The sequence below is a fragment of the Lepidochelys olivacea genome, assembly GCF_965140295.1.
Source record: "Lepidochelys olivacea isolate rLepOli2 genome assembly, chromosome: 2".
Lineage (NCBI taxonomy): Eukaryota > Metazoa > Chordata > Testudines > Cheloniidae > Lepidochelys > Lepidochelys olivacea.
In genome coordinates, this window is record NC_140412.1 from 76,480,172 (window position 1) to 76,499,777 (window position 19,606).

Below are 19,606 nucleotides of genomic sequence, written 5' to 3' on the forward strand. Positions count from 1 at the left end.
CTCAACATCATCACCCAATGCACTGAGTCATATGAAGACCTCCTGACGACCATGAAGAAGCGCAAGCTGAAGTGGTATGGCCATGTAACAAAATCATCTGGCCTATCCAAGATGCTCCTTGGATGGATTGATGGACAGAAGAGATGGATAGGAATGTACTTCTCAGAGACTCAAGCACTGACACACAGTCGTCAGGGGTGGAGACAATTGGTTGATTGCTCATCAATGATGGTGCCCCAGCAACCAATGCAGTTATGGGGGTGGTGGTGGTGGTGATGATGATGATGATCAATCAATCATGAAATTGACTGATTTTTTTTATAAGACACATTAGGTTTTTTTCCATACGTTTTTCCCTCATGGTGTCTCACAGAGCAGAGTTAACTCTTTCAGTTGACTTCACTGATCAGGCCAGTATTCCTTACAGGAGTCCTGCTCAGCAGAATCCAAATGTTGTTTGACTCTCCCAAGGCCTTCCTACGAGGTCTGCTACAGGAGCAACATTTCTATACTTTTTCCCCAGTTGATAAAACGCGTTCACTTCCATCAATTTGGTACCACTGAATTTGGGTATTCTGTTATAGTCAGGGCACCAGTTACTACTAGTATTTTTGTAATATAATATTGAGTAGGCTTTTTCTGAGCAGGGTTAAATGACATGGTGTTAATAACACCTGTAGCAGCCAGTGGCCACACCAAGAGCTTTTCCACTTGGGGATACTCAAGAAAGTGATGCCAAATTAACTAAAGATTTGAATGTAAAGTAAGTGAATTAAGCTAAACGAAATGAATGCCATTTTATTTCTGAAATGAGAGCATCCACATTGGTTTGATGCACTTTAACTAATGCATTTCACTTTAATTTACTTGGTTTAACTTACATAGGTATCCACATGTTTCCTAACACTAAAACTGTTTCCAATATTGTTGCAGCTGAGCTGGCATTTGCATTGCTGGGAAACGTTTACAACATGTCTTAACTGTAGGCAAAGTCCTCATGGCTAGTACATTTTATCAGATGTTTTAATTTTGTGAATTAGGGAGATCTGTATCACTTGCCTTTGGCTGCCTCTCTTTTTTTATGCACTTATTTATTTTTATTTGTATTATTGTTCTGTGGCCCCCATGGCCACATTATGTGAGTGGCTCATAATTTTTAATGTATTTATCTTCGGAATATCTTTGTGAGATAGGGACCTATTATTTTCATTTTACAAATGGGGTTCTGAGGCTCGGAGAGACTAAGTGATTTGCTCAAGGTAACACAGGAAGTCTGTGGCAAAGCAGGAAATTGAATCTTGGTCTCCCAAATTCCAGCCTCTCACCATAACCAGTGAACCATCCTTCCTCCGCTTTGGCTGATTCTAATGGTAAAAGTATCCAACAGATTGAGCTGATCAGTTTTATCACAGAGTCTTGGAAGACAGAGAAGAAGAACATGAGAATGGCCATACTAGGTCATACCAATGGTCCATCTAGCCAAGTATCCTGTCTTCCAACAGCGTCCAGTGCCAGATGCTTCAGAGGGAATGAACAGAATAGGGCTATTATTGAATTATCCATCCCCTGTTGTCCAATCCCAGCTTCTGGCAAACATTTTATTCTTGTCATGTGGGCTTGGTATATGCTGCATAAAAGAATTGCTCTTTGTACTATAAGCACGTGGCTTTTTTTTTTTTTATTCTAAAAAGAGCAATATTTTTGGAGTTTAATGTAAACACTCTACACACACCCACATCTTATATAATTTTATGTACGTTTAGATGAGGTATGATGTGGAGCTGTCAAGTGGTTTCATAAGCCTGTAGGTGAGGTGAAACAATGGTGCACAGTTTCAGAAATGTTGCAACATGACTATGACATCAGTTTTTACTGGTAAGTTAATTTCAGCACTTTAATATGGTGCTGTCAAGGTTCCTTCCCCACTCTGAACTCTAGGGTACAGATGTGGGGACCTGCATGAAAACCCCCTAAGCTTATTTTTACCAGCTTAGGTTAAAACTTCCCCAAGGTACAAACTATTTTACCTTTTGTCCTTGGACTTTATTGCTGCCACCACCAAGCGTCTAACAAATATAGAACAGGGAAAGAGCCCGCTTGGAAATGTCTTTCCCCACAAAATCCTCCCCAAACCCTACACCCCCTTTCCTGGGGAAGGCTTGATAAAAATCCTCACCAATTTGCGTAGGTGAACACAGACCCAAACCCTTGGATCTTAAGAAGAATGAAAAAGCAATCAGGTTCTTAAAAGAAGAATTTTAATTGAAGAAAAAAAATAAAAGAATCACCTCTGTAAAATCAGGATGGCAAATACCTTACAGGGTAATCGGATTCAAAATATAGAGAATCCCTCTAGGCAAAACCTTAAGTTACAAAAAGACACAAAAACAGGAATATACATTCCATTCAGCACATCTTATTTCTCAGCCATTTAAACAAAACAGAATCTAACGCATATCTAGCTAGATTACTTACTAAGTTCTAAGACTCCATTCTTTTTCTGTTCCTGGCAAAAGCATCACATAGACAGAGAGAACCCTTTGTTTCTCCCCCCCACCTCCAGCTTTGGAAGTATCTTGTCTCCTCATTGGTCATTGTGGACAGGTGCCAGCGAGGTTATCCTAGCTTCTTAACCCTTTACAGGTGAAAGGGGTTTTCCTCTGGCCAGGAGGGACTTAAAGGTGTTTACCCTTCCCTTTATATTTATGACAGGTGCTTACTGGTCAAAGCTACCAAATGAGAATGTAGTAAAAGGTTTTTATTTGTTTTGCATGGGCAAGTATTTTTTTTCCAGAAATGATAAGGCTATTTAGTATGTGGCAAAAACGACAGATATCAGCATTTTGCAATATACTAACATGAAATTACTTTAACATTGCATATTCTTAATTGTGAAAGTATCTCACAAGTGATTATAATAGTTTTCTATATTTTCAACTGCAATTTGCTGACCAAATCAGTCATACTGAAGATTGTGCACCAGTAGCAGTAGGTTGTGTGGCCATGGTTTGTACAGCATAGTGGGTAGATGTATATGAATTCCTAATGCTTCTCCATTTGCAAGCTTTTTGTACATACAATGTAACATCTAGTCTGCCTAAGAGAAAGTTTTAATTTGTAATTGCCTATGCATGCAGTACTAGCCTCTGAAATATTTTAGAAATCATCTTTTTAATTCAGTGTTACTTATGCACAAGACAGTAGTGGTGTTAGAGATAACAATACACAGCCGCATATTTGGCTTCAGTCAAAGTGTTCACTAAACAAAAATGGCAATTTTGATACTCACATATAGATCTAATTTATATCTGATCTAGCACAAGTCTATACTTTTACTAGATGAAAATTGGTTATAATGTTAATTCTAACAATATACTTTGGGAATTTTCCCTCTACAAGGAAGTTACAGTATATGAAGACATGGAAGATACAAACCTGTTAAAGCTTACATCAAAGAGAAAGAGACTCTCATGAAATTTTGAAAAATGTGTTGTCAAAAAAAATCAAAAGAATGCAAAATTGTCAAAAGCCCCCAGTGCTGGACAGAATTCTGTGATGCTGGCAGCAAAAGCCAGGAGAGATGAATTGTATTGGCAGCTACTGGATGAGTTTTTTAGTTTAGAAGATGTGCAACCGGTACTTTATCACTGGAGTTGCTTTCAGTAATACAAAAGAAAGTTGAATTTGGCATGTCACTGTTGTATTGAACACAGGAAAGAAAACAGACTTCGAATCTGAATCAGAGATCATCATGTTCTCCCTCTTCTATAGCCACTAGTGCAAGCACGTTCTCCAGCAGTTGGTCCTGTTGCACTTTTTGCTTGAGAGCACACAAAAAGGATAAGAAGCTTCATAAAATACAAACATTTGAGAGCGCAACCGATTAAAAGGAGACGGCATTTCAAAGAAGAGATGATGACATTTTGCACAGAATATTGGTGGAAGACTTGATTGCTTAGGATGCATTTTATCCCACAGTGTGCTTTTCTTCCTAATTGAGTAAAATGAATCTTAAAGCAAAATCATCTAGTTACACTGCAATATTACAGTTACCTCATGACATTGCATTTTATCATCTGATTGGAGAGAAAAGGAGTACTTGTGGCACCTTAGAGACTAACAAATTTATTTGAGCATAAGCTTTCGTGAGCCTCAGCTCACTTCATCGGATGCATTCAGTGGAAAATACAGTGGGGAGATTTATATACACAGAGAACATGAAACAATGGGTGTTATCATACACACTGTAAGGAGAGTGATCACTTAAGATGAGCTAATACCAGCAGGAGAGCGGGGGGAGGGGGCGGGGGAAAAAAACTTTTGTAGTGATAATCAAGGTGGGCCATTTCCAGCAGCTGACAAGAATGTCTGAGGAACAGTGGGGGGGGGGGGCGGGGCGGGGAGAAGAAATAAACATGGGAAAATAGTTTTACTTTGTGTAATGACCCACCCACTCCCAGTCTTTATTCAAGCCTAAGTTAATTGTATCCAGTTTGCAAATTAATTCCAATTCAGCAGTCTCTCATTGCAGTCTGTTTTTTAAGTCTTTTTGTTGTAATATTGCGACTTTTAGGTCTGTAATAGAGTGACCAGAGAGATTGAAGTGTTCTCCGACTGGTTTATGAATGTTGTTATTCTTGACATCTGATTTGTGTCCATTTATTGGAGAGAGAGACAATGATCTTTTGTACAATAAGAAGGCTCTTCTCCTGTCCAAGCTGCTACAAAGATATAAAGCCCTATTTCCCTAAGTTGTAGAAACAGGAAGCTATTCCAGTAGCAAATTACAGGCAAGATTAGAATAACGCTATGGTTCTGCAATTTCATTGCATGGACAGCATGGCCAAGGCAAATCTACCATTGTTCTGTGCTGCTGTCAAGGTTCCTTCCCCACTCTGAACTCTAGGGTACAGATATGGGGACCTGCATGAAAGACCCCCTAAGCTTATTTCTACCAGTTTAGGTTAAAAATTCCCTAAGGCACAAAGTCTTTGCCCTTGGATTAGGTAAAACGCTGCCATCACCAAGTGCTTCAACAAAGAACCAGGGAAAAGGACCACTTGGAGTTCCTATTTCCCCAAAATATCCCCCAAGCTCTTACACACCCTTTCCTGGGGAGGGTTGAGAATAAACAAGATGAGCACAAACCCCTTGGATTTTTAAGACCCAAAAACCCAATCAGATTCTTAAAAATCAGAACTTTATTAGAAGAACAAAAAAGATAAGAGCACATCTCTGTAAGATTAGAATGGAAGATAATCTTACAGGCAGTGAGACTCAAAACATAGAGAATCCCTCTATGCAAAACCTTAAGTTACAAAAAGACACAAAACCAGGAATGCACATTTCCTCCAGCACAGTGAATTTACAAGCCAAAAAACAAAGAAAACCAAACATATTTTCTAGCTAGATTACTTACTAACTCTACAGGAGTTGGAGAGCTTGCATCCTTGATCTGTTCCCGGCAAAGGTATCACACAGACAGACAAAAACCTTTTCCCCCTCCTCCAGATTTGAAAGTATCTTGTCCCCTCGTTGGTCATTTTGGGTCAGGTGCCAGCAAGGTTACCTTAACCCTTTACAGGTGAAAGGATTTTGTCTCTGGACAGGAGGGATTTTATAGCACTGTATACAGAAAGGTGTTTACCCTTCCCTTTATATTTATGACAGCAGCATAATCATATTAGCTGATACTATCTAAGCTGCTAGTAATCTGAAGCAGGAATTTAAGGCATCCAAATATTCTGTGGATGTTCTTCTGGCCAGTAAGCCTGATGAACAGCTTTCAAATGAACTCGTGGTTTTGTATAATGCCACTTCAATTCTTTGGACTGAAATAGACAAAATGAAAGCCTCAGATTGTTATCCAAAACTAGGTGATTGTATTTTACAGAGGTCAGCTACTTTTGTACCTCAGTTTGTGCAGGAGTTTGTCCTTTGGTTGATAAAGAAGCATATAATTCAACCAGCAATGAGTATTATCCTTCAGAAGACATTCAAAGAAGGTGCCTCTCAGTTACAGAGTGAATGAAATTTAACAGTTCCAGTATTATCACACCACTGCACATAAGCCTTTCTGTACAGCTACACCATGAGTTTAGGTCTCTCAATTTAATTGACATACTACACCTTCATGGATTCTGAATCAACTATGATGAGCTGTGGCAGTACATCACTAATGCTGCAAAGTCTGAAGTAGACAGTCTTCAGGGAGGTATGTTCATTCCAAATAGAATTGTACCACTTCATGCTTGTGAAAATCTCATCCATGAAGGAGATGATAATATAGACATCTGCGAAGAGATCATTGATGGAAAGAATACCTTCCATTCCATGGCTAGAGTGGAATTTCGAGAACAGCCTACAAATAATCCAGCATCACAAGAAATATCACTGAAGTGTGGGAAAGAAATGTCACTTACTCTTCCTGGGCAATCAGAATCTCTTATGCAGTGCACAGCCTTTGGAAAACCAGAAATGACTTGCCATGAGAAAGTACTTGAGAAAATAAACTCTTGTCACCTACAAGTGAACACTATCTGAGATCTCTCCTGGAGTCTTTTAAGACTTCTAGCTTGTGATGTCCTATCAATACCAAATGATGTTGATATTGTTCATACTCAGGCAATTCCATTTTGGACTGGTTTCAACCACAAGCTTGCAACAAAGAAGAGCACCTACACAGCAGTTGCATATGCATCTATTGTGGATGCCAAGCCACCTGCCATGGCCACCATCTGTATTATAATGCTGAAATGTAAGGAAATGTCAGCAGCTCTTGGACAGCAGCATGCTGTTCAGACAATGGATCAGCAGCTATGTGCTGTTGCTCAGCAAGTGAAAAGTATGCTCCAAAAGGAACTTGGTACCAGTGTCATTCACCTGGGTGGCTTTCACAACTTATGGTGTTTTTTGCATGTATTGGGAAATCTGAGGAAATACTGGCTTGCTAGACCTACTTGTTGACTCAGATGCGTATGCAGCTTGTACTGCAGATCCAGTGCTTACTGGAATGCAATTCAACCATGCTCCGTGTGGCTTGACTCTAGTATCTGAGGCCCTAAGTAATCTGAAACTTTATTCATTTGTTAAATGGTGTGAGCAGGGAGGAGATAGTTGTGTAGATCCAGCATTTGTCTGGCAAATGTTGGCTAACGCTGTGTTCTCACAACATGTCATTAAAGAGTTTGAGTATGCTGTAACTCAGCATTATTGGTGGAATTTTGGACATGGGGGTATGGCCAGTCTCCTACATTCAAGTTCTGGGATCATTTTGTCTACTTTATGTAGGTATTCTAAATATCCATGCAGAGCAAGAGGGTGATTGGAAACTTCACCTACACACACAGCATGCCATGCTTGCATACTTCTTTACTGCAAATTGGCCCAGCTATGCCAGGTAGCTACCAAGCTACAATCTTAATATGTAAAATGTCCATGAAAAAGTACACAGTGCCTTTGAAGCTGGGAAATTTGCTGTGCATCAGACAACTTGTTCTTTCACTGGAATTTGGGGTGGTGTGGGAACAGAGAAAACGATAATCAAAGACTGAAAGGGCAGCAGTGGGATTGTAGGACTGACAAGAAAGAAGCCAGCATCTGTCAGATGAGCCCTCACAAGACATGTCCTGAGTGAATATGTAAAAGCTATGAGAGAAAGAAGAGGCCTAACAAGAAGTGGGGACAGTTTTTAAGATTTGTCAGAAGAGAAGGTTGGCAAACAAAGATGTGGATGTCTTTGCACATAGTAAGCCAATATCTGGTTTACCTATTGCAACCTGGATGGAAAAATGTGCATGATGAACTACTTTTGTATTCTTCAATGGCCTAGTGGCATCTGAGCTTCTACAAGACCTTATTTCTGCCTATATAAGTAATGGTAACTGCCCAGTCAACTGTGTCTGTAGTCAGAACGATCTTCCCTGCACAGAACGGTGTACGTGCCAAGGCAATGAAGACTGTGGTAACCCATGTGTTCTTAACAGAGATCATAATGATGGAAAAGATGATGATGATTGGAAATGTCACCAGTGCTGTTACATTTCAATGATACCTGTACAAGTTTATTAGAAGATTTTGTTTTACCCTTTAGATTGTTGTTGTGATGTTTTGAGGTCACAAATAAATCCAATTTTATGTCTTGAAACAGTCATTAACCCAAAATGAATGCAAATATTTCAAAGTGGTCATTAAATTTTTAACTTGTTGATGTCATTGTTTATCCCTGTTTCTATGGTATTGAGATCACTTGACAGCTCCACATCATACCTTATCTAAAAGTAGACGTAATAAGCTTTCAAGTGACACATGATGTGCATATGTGTAGGATGTTAAATAAACCAAATCTGTGGTGTCTCCCACTTGCCTACTACAAGTAGATACATTGAAAACTAGTCACATGGCTTTCCCCAATATATCTAATTTTGGATTTAAGGATATATGTAACTAATGCTTAGCCAAAGTGTACAATAAGAGAGACTCTCAAAGCTGTCAAAAATTCTTAGACTAGGCAGTGAGTTCCAGACAAACAAGACCTGCTCTCTTATTCACTTTTCCTTCCTTGTAAACCACTTTTCAGTTTACAGGATTGCTAGTGTAATGTACTGGGTATTATTAAGCAACATATTTGAACAGCTCTTCATTTAATAAAACTTTTAGTAATGTGTTTTGTAATGCATGTTCCCTTATTGACCCTTAAAAAGTAGGGTTTACAGCAAACTGTTTATAAAATATTTGCAATTATTTTAGCAACATATTTTATAAGCTCATTAAATATGTGTAATGTTACTCAAATGTTCATGTTTTTATACTACTTGGCTCACTATTTTTTTTAACAGAACATGAGATTTGTACTCAAGATTTCTCAGAACTACAGTGGCATTTTGACTGTGCAAATCGTCAGCTACAACAGGTAAAAGTCCAAATACTTAAGACAGAGGCAGTTAATGGAAGGATTCAGGAGGATATAGACTTTGTGAAGAAATACAGCCCTCTGCTGGAAGAAAAGCTGAATCTTGAGGGTGACGCTATGAAGGCTGTATTGCTGGCACATGGAAAGGTAAATAGTAATGATGTAGGGATATTTTTACTAAAATCTTTCTGCTAATTAGGGGCATGCACTTTTAGAATTGCCATCTGTTGCCAATGCCAAAGTGCTGTTCCATATACTGCATGCAAAGGATGGGAACCTTGGAGGTGCACTAAATACAGGAGTTTTCTGCTTACATTAGTTCTAATGTGCCTTAGTGATCCTTATCAATAGTTTTTGTAAAATGCATGTATAACTAATAGTGTTCATTCTTCACATTTTGTAACCCAAAAAGAAAAGTTTATAAAAATTGTTTATTTTTAGCATTACAACATATTGGAGTATACCTTTGTAATTACTTCTTTTAAATGTGATACAGAGGAATTCAGGCTACTGATTTTACATCTAAAGATGTGGCTCTTTCTCAAATGTTTAATGGTACTTGCAGTATTAATATGATTAAAAACAAATTTATGAAGTTCCAGAAACAGTGGAAACATATTTACCTGGAAAATTCAACAAAACATTTTGTACTATCATCCTGTGTTTGTCTGCAGTCAGTGTTTCAGTAATTTTCTCTTTAATCATTAAGCTTATCTAGTTAATTATCTTTCAATGTTTTCCAGTTTCCAAATTTTAGTTGTTGTTCCACTGTTGGATGTGTGAATAGTACTGATATTTTTTCTCCATAAAAATCCATGTGAAAAAGTTTAGCCCTTTTCTATTTCCATAGCTGCCATAAGTGCCTGTGCATTAGAATTCCAAGAAGACCTCATATTAGTGAGCTTCTGCAGAGAATTTTACGATTTATTTTGTGCTGCTTGCAGATAGCTCATGATATATAAAGCCCAACTCCTGAATTACTAAAGTCACTGGACTTGCAAGAGAGAGCTTTACCTTTTAATGTCAATGAAAAATCTTCTAATATGGGTGGGAAAAGTTTCCTTAGCTTTATGTTAGCTATTTCAAATGTTGTGAATATGTTAGAGAAATTATTCAGAGAGGAATTAGTTAACACTCATATTACTGCCTTAAGCCTTACAGCATTGACACCCATGCAGGTGGACCCCTGTACCAGCAAGGAGCACCACTGAAGTGGAGAATGGGACATTCAGATGGAACAACAGTAATTTATAGCATCTCTGGAGATCCTAGGTTATAACATAACCATTGAACATGGATTTCAATGAGAAGAAAGCCAAGGAATGTGTGGGCCCCTTACTGAATGAGGGAGGCAACCTAGTGACAGAGGATGTGGAAAAAGCTAATGTACTCAATGCTTTTTTTGCCTCTGTTTTCACTAACAAGGTCAGCTCCCAGACTGCTGCGCTGGGCATCACAAAATGGGGAAGAGATGGCCAGCCCTCTGTGGAGATAGAGGTGGTTAGGGACTATTTAGAAAAGCTGGACGTGCACAAGTCCATGGGGCCGGACGGGTTGCATCCGAGAGTGCTGAAGGAATTGGCGGCTGTGATTGCAGAGCCATTGGCCATTATCTTTGAAAACTCGTGGCGAACGGGGGAAGATATGCTGGAGGGGAGGGATAGGATACAGAAGGACCTAGACAAATTGGAGGATTGGGCCAAAAGAAATCTGATGAGGTTCAATAAGGATAAGTGCAGGGTCCTGCACTTAGGACGGAAGAACCCAATGCACAGCTACAGACTAGGGGCCGAATGGCTAGGCAGCAGTTCTGCGGAAAAGGACCTAGGGGTGACAGTGGACGAGAAGCTGGATATGAGTCAGCAGTGTGCCCTTGTTGCCAAGAAGGCCAAGGGCATTTTGGGATGTATAAGTAGGGGCATAGCGAGCAGATCGAGGGACGTGATCGTTCCCCTCTATTCGACATTGGTGAGGCCTCATCTGGAGTACTGTGTCCAGTTTTGGGCCCCACACTTCAAGAAGGATGTGGATAAATTGGAGACAGTCCAGCGAAGGGCAACAAAAATGATTAGGGGACTGGAACACATGACTTATGAGGAGAGGCTGAGGGAGCTGGGATTGTTTAGCCTGCAGAAGAGAAGAATGAGGGGGGATTTGATAGCTGCTTTCAACTACCTGAAAGGGGGTTCCAAAGAGGATGGCTCTAGACTGTTCTCAATGGTAGCAGATGACAGAACGAGGAGTAATGGTCTCAAGTTGCAGTGGGGGAGGTTTAGATTGGATATTAGGAAAAACTTTTTCACTAAGAGGGTGGTGAAACACTGGAATGCGTTACCTAGGGAGGTGGTAGAATCTCCTTCCTTAGAGGTTTTTAAGGTCAGGCTTGACAAAGCCCTGGCTGGGATGATTTAACTGGGAATTGGTCCTGCTTTGAGCAGGGGGTTGGACTAGATGACCTTATGGGGTCCCTTCCAACCCTGATATTCTATGATTCTATGATTTAGATATGTCAGCCTGTGACTTAATGAAGCTTCACAATTGTGTTCCATAATCCTTCAGCTCCTTCCCCTATCCTCCCTCTTCTTCTCAACCATTTGAGTCAGACAGCTTCTTCCTCCTCTTCTTTGCTGCCTGGGCACCACCACCAGCACAAACATTAAGAACACATGACAGAGTCTCCCTCGTCTCAGTACCTATGCCAAGTGCCACAGCAGCTGGGAGGAGCAGTTGAGAGGGATACTCCTTCCCAGCCCCAGAATGGAGCATAGAATCATAGAACTGGAAGGGACCTCAAGAGGTCATCTAGTTCAGTCCCCTGCACTCAAGGCAGGACTAACTATTATTCAAGGCAGTACTATGTCGCTCTCTGCAGATGGAGCATGCTAAGCACAGTCATCATATTGGAGCTGTATGGGGATGCAGCATGCTCAGTGTGGACAGAATCTTTGGAGAATAATGCTGTCGAATTCTAATAAACTTCTACTGAGCATGTGTGAATTTTAATTTTCAGAGGCTTATAAAGTTGGCCAAATATGGAGGATTTTCACAGGAACAGCAAAAGGCATATCTCCCTGTCAAATTTCAAGGCCCTGCCCCAAAACAAAGAAAAGGTTGTAAGATTTTTTTTTTAACATGGTGTGATGAGGTATATCAATCTCACACTGCACCAGCAAAGGTTAATGAGCTGCTGCAGGCACACTCAACCCTGCCCAGCTACACCTACTCTTGCTGTCAGGTAATGAAAGGGAAGGTAAGAGGGGATGAGGACAGCTCACTAGTGGGATGCTCAGGGAGGAGAGTAAATCTCTTATCCTTTGCTCCCTGAGGAAAGGACCAGCCCAGAACCTCTGCACAGCCAGAGCTCTCCAGAGGAAGGTGAGCCCGACATAGGACTGTTGAGTCTGTTTTTGGCACTATTTCTTTGCTTTACGACAAAAGGGACTGTTGGGCTGTCTGGGATAGATAGATAGATAGATAGATAGATAGATAGATAGGGGCCTATAGATTATTGGGCTGTCTGTGCTGCCTGGAACATACCTGTGGGGCCTAATGAGACTTCTGCAATGAACCCCTGTCAAGGTGGGCTGTAGGAAACTGCTTCAGTAAACTCTCTGGACTTTTGCACCCTACCTGAGTCTGCACTGTAGTTTGTATTGGACCCTGAAGACCACAATCACACATGGGAAAAGCAATGTATTTTTCTCTAGTCTCATTCACTGAAGCAGCTAATGCCCAGCATGAAAAATTTCAGTCCAGTTAAAGTCTGGCAAAATTATGAGCAGCTGAAAATAGGGTCTTATGATGAAAAGTGTTAGGAAACCTTAATTGCAGGTGTAGCTACCAGATCTACTTACAGTAATATTTATTTTGCATATTGTAAATTTTGATACGAAATCCAGAGATTGAACTTTTTTGTGATCACTATTAACAACAACTCCTAAAGATTGTCTCTGTTGTAGAATAAAACATTGGGCTTAGAATAACCTTCAATGTTGTCGTTAATAAACCCTGTTAATATTTTTTAAAATTCTGCTCATTTTTAATTGAGGAGTCAATAATTACATATCAAAATACACAAATGTGTCGTAATAAAAGGGGAAAAATGCATATGAGAGAGCGTTACAAATAACATGATGATCTTAAACAAATTTGCTATTGATCCATTTTCTTTCTTTTAAAATAAAAATCAACATTAACAAGTATATCATCACTTTATATATATGTGTGTGTGTGTGTGTGTGTGTATATACACATACACCTGAATAACTACTGGTACTCCTGCAAACTCCTCTCTTCTAAATTCTTTTATAAAGCCTGGGTGATATTTGTTGATAAGTACATAGGTTGTATCTGACTGTGAGTTTAGTAGATGTTCTGTTTTTAAAGACTAACATTTTTGTTATATCAGCAGATAGGGTATTTTCAAAATAGTGGCTAATTAAAGGTCAGGCTGTTAACTTTTTCTTCTACTTATTTTTTTATTTCCATTCTTCTTGTTGCCTTGGGATATATTTGATGCAGTGAAAATTTCAAAATGATCTGAAATACAATTCATGAAATAGACTTTTACCAAAGCAATTTTAAATTAGTACTTTTTCCAGTACTGATTTTTTTTTCTTTCCATTACTAAATGAAATAATGCAAAATCTCATCATAGAAGTAGTGTAACACTACATTGCATAATAAGAATATAGGTCATTTCTTGTGGTAACTCATTCACATATTTCCTCTTTAAAAAGTTATTAGATATTAAAACAAAAAATATTCAACATTTAAATTGTGCTCTAATTCAGATGCTTGGATTAACTGGTTCCACCAATTTTATTGGTTTTATCCTCCTCATTGCCTTGGGAACTTGTAGCAGGCACTTGATTTTCTCTTTAATTAAAAATAATTAGATAATATTGAGTATATAGTTGTTGTTGTTTTTATTTCCCAAAGAAAAAGACTGAGCAGTTAATAAGGGCGTTAGGTTAAAATATACTCCTATTTTTGTTCTATTATGTGAATCACTGATTTCTATAACTGTTGGAGGAGATTTTGGAAGGCAGAGGGGGAAGTTATGTACCAAACTCCTATTGAAAGTCAATGAGAATGTGGTGCTTAAATCTCATTTGTGCCTTTGAAAATCTCCATCATTGTCTCAGGCCTCTCTGTTTCTTAAGTGAATGTCAGCCTTGTACAGCCCCTCAGGAGCCTTTAAGTAATAATTCTGTCAGGTTGCTGAGTACATACTCAGTGGCTTCTTCCAAGATTTTGTGTTCTGCTCCATTGGTCTCTGTCTTCCTATGCAAGTGGCCATCTTTTCACAATAACTTCTAAATGTTATAACAAAATGAAAGCCCTCTTGCTAACACTGGCTTTTTGATATCATCAGATTCAATACATGCTTTGTCATTGTCTTCTACTCTGATTGCTTATTTGGTATTCTGTGCTTTATTGCTAAATATTGTGACATCCCAAAGCACTACATTCGAACTTTCAAATAGTAATAAGTGAGTCAGAAGATTACTGAATGAGAACAGTTGTGTTTAGAATATTACATTTCATAATGAAAACAGTTTATAGAATATTTGTTTTCCTTTTTCAGGCATCAAAATTATATTATGATGTTTATCGGGAAGTTCTGAGAATCCAGCAGATTTTAAAACAAGTCACTGAAGAAGCTGAAAAGGAGAGAAAATCTATGGCTGAGAAAATTAAATATGCTGAGATAGTGTTGAAGCAGTACCAGTAAGAGCCTTTTAAAATGTTGTTAAAATATTCTGATGATCTTTAATATTTTGACAGTTTAGAAGTATAATGACCATAGAAACACAGTATATTTGCATTCAGAAAATGTCTGTTTTAAATTCTGTTCTTGTTTGAGTGTCCTCTGCATATTCTCACACTGGGAATGTGCTGACCAGTGCAGTTTGGATGGTGGAACCTTCTGATCGTACCACCTGTTAAAGTGCTCACCCACACCTCCTATTGCTCCCCTCAGCATTCAAGCATATTCTGAGGGCATGGCCATAAAAAGGCCTGCCACCTTAGTTACTTTCACCCACAGCAGTCAGACGAATGTGGACCTTTCTAGATCTCTTGAAGCCACAGCTTTGAATGCCTACTAACTCTACATTAGTTGTTAGATAAGATTAGCTAGCTAGATTTATAGTTCATAGTATTAGTATTTAACTTAAAATATTTACAAAAGCGGCAAAGGGTCCTGTGGCACCTTATAGACTAACAGACGTATTGGAGCATAAACTTTTGTGGGTGAATACCCACTTCGTCGGTATGGTACTGGCATTGATTGCAGATCCAAAGACAATGAAGCATGATTTTAAAAGATGTGCATCGTGTCCTGCAGTCTTACTGGCATCTAATGCATGTGTCAGGTTACTTAAATGTCATGGGAAAGGACGTTCGCCTTCATATTGTGCTGTTTTTAGCATGTTCACTACTTGGGCCAGTAAGGAGAGAGAAAATATACTTCAGGCCCTCAAGAGGCCATGTCTGCCCAACCTCTAGGATTGGAGGCTTCAAAGAGATCTGAAAGAAAAAATAAGGGATCCAAGGTGACTTTGAGTACTTTTGGCTCCCGAAAGAGAACCAGGGTAAAGGGTTTGGTCTTGCATGGAGCTCTGGTTCCAAGCCAACTGAGATTTTGGTAGCTAAATCCAGTGTTTCAGCTCCAAGATACAGCCTGCATCTGAGATAGTTCTGGCTAAGGAACCCAAGGCTTCAGATAACGTGCCAGAACTAAGCAATATGCTTTCAAGGAAAAGAAACATCAAATTAAAACACGTCTTTGGTAATTCATTGGATCCTGCTACGGATCTGGGATCTGAGACCTGAGGACATAAAATCTCCAAATTGTTCTAAGGTGATAAAGCCAAAGAAGAAGCCAGCTTAACCAATTATTTCATCTTTCCTACTTCCTACCATTACAGTTATGACACAGGTTCATGTGGATCTGCAACACGTAACAGATCTGACTGGTTCTCCAATTAGATTAATGAAAAGGTACTTCTCTTTCATTCTTCTTCTCCCAACCAAATGAGATGAGACATTGTGCTGGATAGGTCTCCAGAGACTACTTCCACCAGTTCTCCAAGAAAGACTATTTCACCATTACGCCTTCTTCAAATTCCAGGTTTGGTTATATTACCCATTGTTTCGTGATTGGATCCGTATTCTGACAAGGAGCTAGATCCAGTAATGATTTCAGAAGTTTTCTCTCTTCCTAATGATCTTCCGAGGATCATTACCATGTCGTGATGGAGAGGCTTGTGTGTTCTGGTGGAACAGACATCTCTTATATGCATTTCCACCGATTCCAGTAATATCCAAGGTGATACTCAAGCTAAAGCAGAAAAGGCCAGTGTTGTTGTTCTAGTTCTAACATGGCCAACACAGATATGGTTTTCATACCTTTTCAGGTGGTGGTCTGTCCACTCCATTCCTCATCTTCTTTCTCAAGATGCAGTCTAGAGCCATCACCCAAATCTACAAACTCTCTGGCTCAAAGTGTGGCTCCTCAATGGTTCCAAAGTTTTAAAAGGTACTGTTCTGAGGATTTGAAGGAAGTACTGTTACATAGCAGGAAAATAACTCATCAAACATCCATTCAAAAATGGAAGAGGTTCCAACTCTGGTGTGATGCAAGACAAATTACCTCTGCATCCTCCTCTTTACTTCCTAGAATTAAAGAAATCTGGGCTATCTCAAAGCTCAGTGAAGGTACACCTCACAACCATTCCACCAGAAGGTAGAGGGTCATTCGGTGTTCGCTCATCCTACAACAAAAAGATTTCTTAAAGGCATGAGAAACCTCTACCCCAAATCAGAGATCCTACACCATCATTGGACCATAACCAGATCTTGAGCTGTCTTACAAAGTTTCCCATTGAACCAATGGCAACTTACTCACTCCTACACCTCTCTATGAAAACCATGTTCCTAGTGGCCATTACGTGCTCAGAGAGTGGGAGAGATAGGGGCCCTAATGGCGTACCCTCTACCCCTTTAAGATTTTCTTCAAAAATAATGTTACATTGTGATCACACCTCAAATTCCTTCCAAAAATACTTGCAGTCTTCCACATAAATCAACCTATTCACCTTCCAGCATTCTTTCCCAAATTGCACCAGGATAAAAGGGAGGCAACACTCTGCACACTTGACATCAGAAGAGTGTTAGCCTTTTACTTTGAAAGGACCAAACCTTTCAGAAAATCTCCAAGACTATTCCTCTCCATTGCAGACAGATCTAAGGGATCCCCAGTCTCTAAGCAAAGACTTTCTAGATGGATATTGGACTGCATTGCCAACTGCTTTTGCAACTGCTACAACCCTTCGGGAGCCTGAACGCATTCTACAGGCTCTCTGTCCACTTCCATGGCCTTCCTCTGGTCACAAAAATATGCAGCGCAGCAGCTTCGGCATCTGTTCAGACATTTGCAGAACATTATTCAGTCACCCTTGCTTTCGCATCAAATGTGATATTTGTCTTGACAGTATTGTCATCCATACTGTACTCTGCTCCGAAGCCCCATCCTTCCAGCAGGGGCACTGCTATAGAGTCACTTAGAGGGAGCACAGCTACAGACTAGGGACCGAATGGCTAGGCAGCAGTTCTGCGGAAAAGGACCTAGGGGTGACAGTGGACGAGAAGCTGGATATGAGTCAGCAGTGTGCCCTTGTTGCCAAGAAGGCCAAGGGCATTTTGGGATGTATAAGTAGGGGCATAGCGAGCAGATGGAGGGACGTGATCGTCCCCCTCTATTCGACATTGGTGAGGCCTCATCTGGAGTACTGTGTCCAGTTTTGGGCCCCACACTACAAGAAGGATGTGGATAAATTGGAAAGAGTCCAGCGAAGGGCAACAAAAATGATTAGGGGTCTGGAACACATGACTTATGAGGAGAGGCTGAGGGAACTGGGATTGTTTAGTCTGCGGAAGAGAAGAATGAGGGGGGATTTGATAGCTGCTTTCAACTACCTGAGAGGTGGTTCCAGAGAGGATGGTTCTAGACTATTCTCAGTGGTGGAAGAGGACAGGACAAGGAGTAATGGTCTCAAGTTGCAGTGGGGGAGGTTTAGGTTGGATATTAGGAAAAACTTTTTCACTAGGAGGGTGGTGAAACACTGGAATGCGTTGCCTAGGGAGGTGGTGGAATCTCCTTCCTTAGAAGTTTTTAAGGTCAGGCTTGACAAAGCCCTGGCTGGGATGATTTAATTGGGGATGGGTCCTGCTTTTGAGCAGGGGGTTGGACTAGATGACCTCCTGAGGTCCCTTCCAACCCTGATATTCTATGATTCTATGATAAGGACACTACTCAGAGAAGAAGAGGTTACTTATCTTGTGCAGTAACTGCAGTTCTTCGAGATGTGTTCCCCTATGGGTGCTCCGCTACCTATCCTCCTCCCTCTACTTTGGAGCTTTTATATATGAGCTCTGTGATAGAGAAGAAACAGAGGGAAGTTTGCCTGTACAGTGCTATATAGAAACAGAATGCAGTGCGAGATAGGGAGAGCTCATGTGCGGGCCAAACATCTACCAAAAATCTCCAATCTGAGGTGCAGGGATGTAAAGACACCTAGAATGGAGTACTCATAGTGGCGCACATCTCGAAGAACTGCAGTTACTGCACAAGGCGAGTAGTGTTTTCATAATGGTTATGCATAGTACCTTTGTGGGAGGCTCATCACGTGTGTCTTGTTTCTGAGTAGAAGGCAGATTGCAGACATACTGTCATAAATATAAAGGGAAGGGTAAACCCCTTTAAAATCCCTCCTGGCCAGAGGAAAAATCCTCTCACCTGTAAAGGGTTAAGAAGCTAAAGGTAACCTCGCTGGCACCTGACCAAAATGACCAATGAGAAGACAAGATACTTTCAAAAGCTGGGAGGAGGGAGAGAAACAAAGGGTCTGTGTCTGTCTGTATGCTGCTTTTGCTGGGGATAGACCAGGAATGGAGTCTTAGAACTTTAGTAAGTAATCTAGCTAGGTATGTATTAGATTATGGTTTCTTTAAATGGCTGAGAAAAGAACTGTGCTGAATAGAATGACTATTCCTGTCCGTGTGTCTTTTTTGTAACATAAGGTTTTGCCTAGAGGGATTCTCTATGTTTTGAATCTTTAAGTATAAATGAATAACTTTAAAGACATACTGGAATAAGAACAAAAAACAATCATACTGTGTCAGACTAATGGTCCCTCTAGCCCAGTACCTGGTCATCTGACAGTGCCCAGTGCCAGATGCTTCAGAGGGAATGAATATAACAGGGCAGTTTCAAGTGATCCATCCTGGGTTTTCCAGCCCGAGCTTCTGGCAGATGATGATGTCAGGGTAGATATTTCAAAATCCATTCATATATAAGTATTTGAGTGACTTAGGCAACAGAGAGAACCAAAATAAATCTTTACTGATTCAAATCTGCTTTACATTCTCCTTTATGGAGACAGGTGATGTTGGAACGCTTCCAAATGAATGAATGAGATTATTCTCGTGTTTCTATTAGGAATGATTTAAAACACTCAGAATTTCTTTGGACTGAATTGTGTATCAAGTTAAAAGAAACAGAGGAGAAGATTATTAAGGAAGAAAGACATCTTGAAGAGTTAGTAAAGCAAAAAGAAGAGATACAGGAAGATGCTAAATCTTGGAACAACAAAGTGAGTTTTGAATATTTATAAACAACCAAATAAA

General features: G+C 39.9%; 1 protein-coding gene across 1 annotated transcript in view; it reads left to right on the forward strand.

The window, feature by feature from the left end:
- CCDC178 (coiled-coil domain containing 178) overlaps window positions 1-19,606 on the forward strand; it is a gene marked incomplete at its 5' end in the record, with an annotated part of 366,439 nt that overhangs the window by 52,381 nt on the left and 294,452 nt on the right. The window contains 3 exon segments of the mRNA XM_084618717.1: window positions 8,838-9,058; window positions 14,502-14,644; window positions 19,419-19,572. Of these exon segments, the coding sequence (XP_084474843.1) occupies window positions 8,838-9,058; window positions 14,502-14,644; window positions 19,419-19,572 (518 nt within the window).